General features: G+C 61.2%; 1 protein-coding gene across 1 annotated transcript in view; it reads left to right on the top strand.

Moving 5' to 3' along the window:
• FAM195B (family with sequence similarity 195, member B) overlaps window positions 1-1,398 on the top strand; it is a 2,501-nt gene extending 1,103 nt beyond the window's left edge. The window contains exons 2-3 of the mRNA XM_009324599.1: window positions 28-126; window positions 258-1,398. Coding sequence (XP_009322874.1) covers window positions 28-126; window positions 258-322 — 164 coding nt within the window. The 3' untranslated portion in view covers window positions 323-1,398. The remainder of the gene's footprint in view (window positions 1-27; window positions 127-257) is intronic.
• Window positions 1,399-1,419: the final 21 nt, after the last annotated feature.

Below are 1,419 nucleotides of genomic sequence, written 5' to 3'. Positions count from 1 at the left end.
GGCCCCCTCACCCGCGTGTCCCCGTAGCCTGGCAGTGTGTGGAGCGTGACCTGCGCAGCCAGATGGGCTCCGAGCGCGGCCTGGTCGAGGAGTACGTGGAGAAGATGCCGAACCCTAGCCTCAAAGGTGAGGGGGGCGGGGGGCACCCTCCCCCAGCTCCTGCCGGAGGGGATGGCCAGCCCCAGGGATGCTGCACGGGCTGGGAGAGGGCTGCGCCGCGGCCTCTGCCGCCAAAGTCTCTCCTGTCATCCCTGCAGCGTTTAAACCTGTCGACCTGGGTGATCTGAAGAGGAGGAACACACAGGATGCAAAGAAGTCCTAAGGCGGGTCCTCCCTGTGGATCGCTGGTCTCCTAAGGTCCTCATGCAGATTTAATTTGAGATTTTGTGTTGATTTCCTCCTCTGGTCTGTACTCCCAAAAGCCCGCGGGAGAGCCAGTCAGCTTTGGGGCTGGCTCTGAAGCTACCTGAAATCAAAGATGCTCAGGGGCTCACTGAGGATGCCCAGAGCCTGTTGCAAAGGATTCGAGCCCCTCACTCATAGCTTTCTCTGGCCTCAAGCTGTCCTTCCCCACTTCATGCTGGGCTCACAGATCTCCCGTTCTCCTTCCATCTCTGCCCCTGGTGCGTTGAGTATGTGGGCTCCCTGGGCTCTGGTGCCTGGCAGGGCAGAGCAGAGGGGCTGTGTTGTCGGTAGAGGCAGCGCTAGTTCTCCGCTCCCTTCTGTGCACCAAGGGTCCACAGTTGCTGGGGCGGGCCAGGGGCAGAAGGAAGGAGAGTTGGTTCTGTCCTTGTGCCTCGGGACAGACGGGCAACCCCAGTTCAACACCCTTCGTGCAGCTGACTGCTGGGCAGGTCACAGTGGCTGTTCCTTGCTCCCTTGTGGGAGGGCTTAATTTGTACCTGGGTTGCTAGTGCTTGGGACTCATCAGTGTTGCCAGAGCTCGTGGGTCCATATCCAAGGCCGGATTTTCCTTGTGCTTAGATTGGGCCAGATCCCTGTGGTGCTGGAGATGGAGCTGCTCCCTTCTCCCTGCGGAGGGAGAGGGACGGGGTGTCAGCACTGGCCCCAGGCACCTGAGAGGTGCTCGGAGGGCGGCACTGGGCCGCATTCAGCCTCCCCGGCCTCAGTGCTCTGGCAGCTCCACAGGAGGTAGCAGCAGTGGGGGGTGGCTGGTGTTGACTGTGCGGGAAGAAGCTGGTTGGCATCCTTGCCTGAGCAGCGCCGTCCTGTTCTATACTAACACCATTTTCCAGACGTGCACCCTTGGGAGAGATCTGGCCTCCACAGCTGGCAGAAATGTCACTGCGTGGGGGCTGCCCTAGTCGGTGTAACTTGCCCCAGGGGGGGGGCTTTCTTGGGACCCTCGCTCCTGGCAAGGCTCGGGTGGTTTCTGCATCATCGCCTCTGAGCGAGGGA

This window comes from Pygoscelis adeliae, unplaced genomic scaffold, assembly GCF_000699105.1.
Source record: "Pygoscelis adeliae isolate BGI_AS28 unplaced genomic scaffold, ASM69910v1 Scaffold445, whole genome shotgun sequence".
In the NCBI taxonomy this organism is placed as follows: domain Eukaryota; kingdom Metazoa; phylum Chordata; class Aves; order Sphenisciformes; family Spheniscidae; genus Pygoscelis; species Pygoscelis adeliae.
Note: the sequence above shows the minus strand (reverse complement) of the source record. Positions and strands in the feature narration are given on the sequence as shown.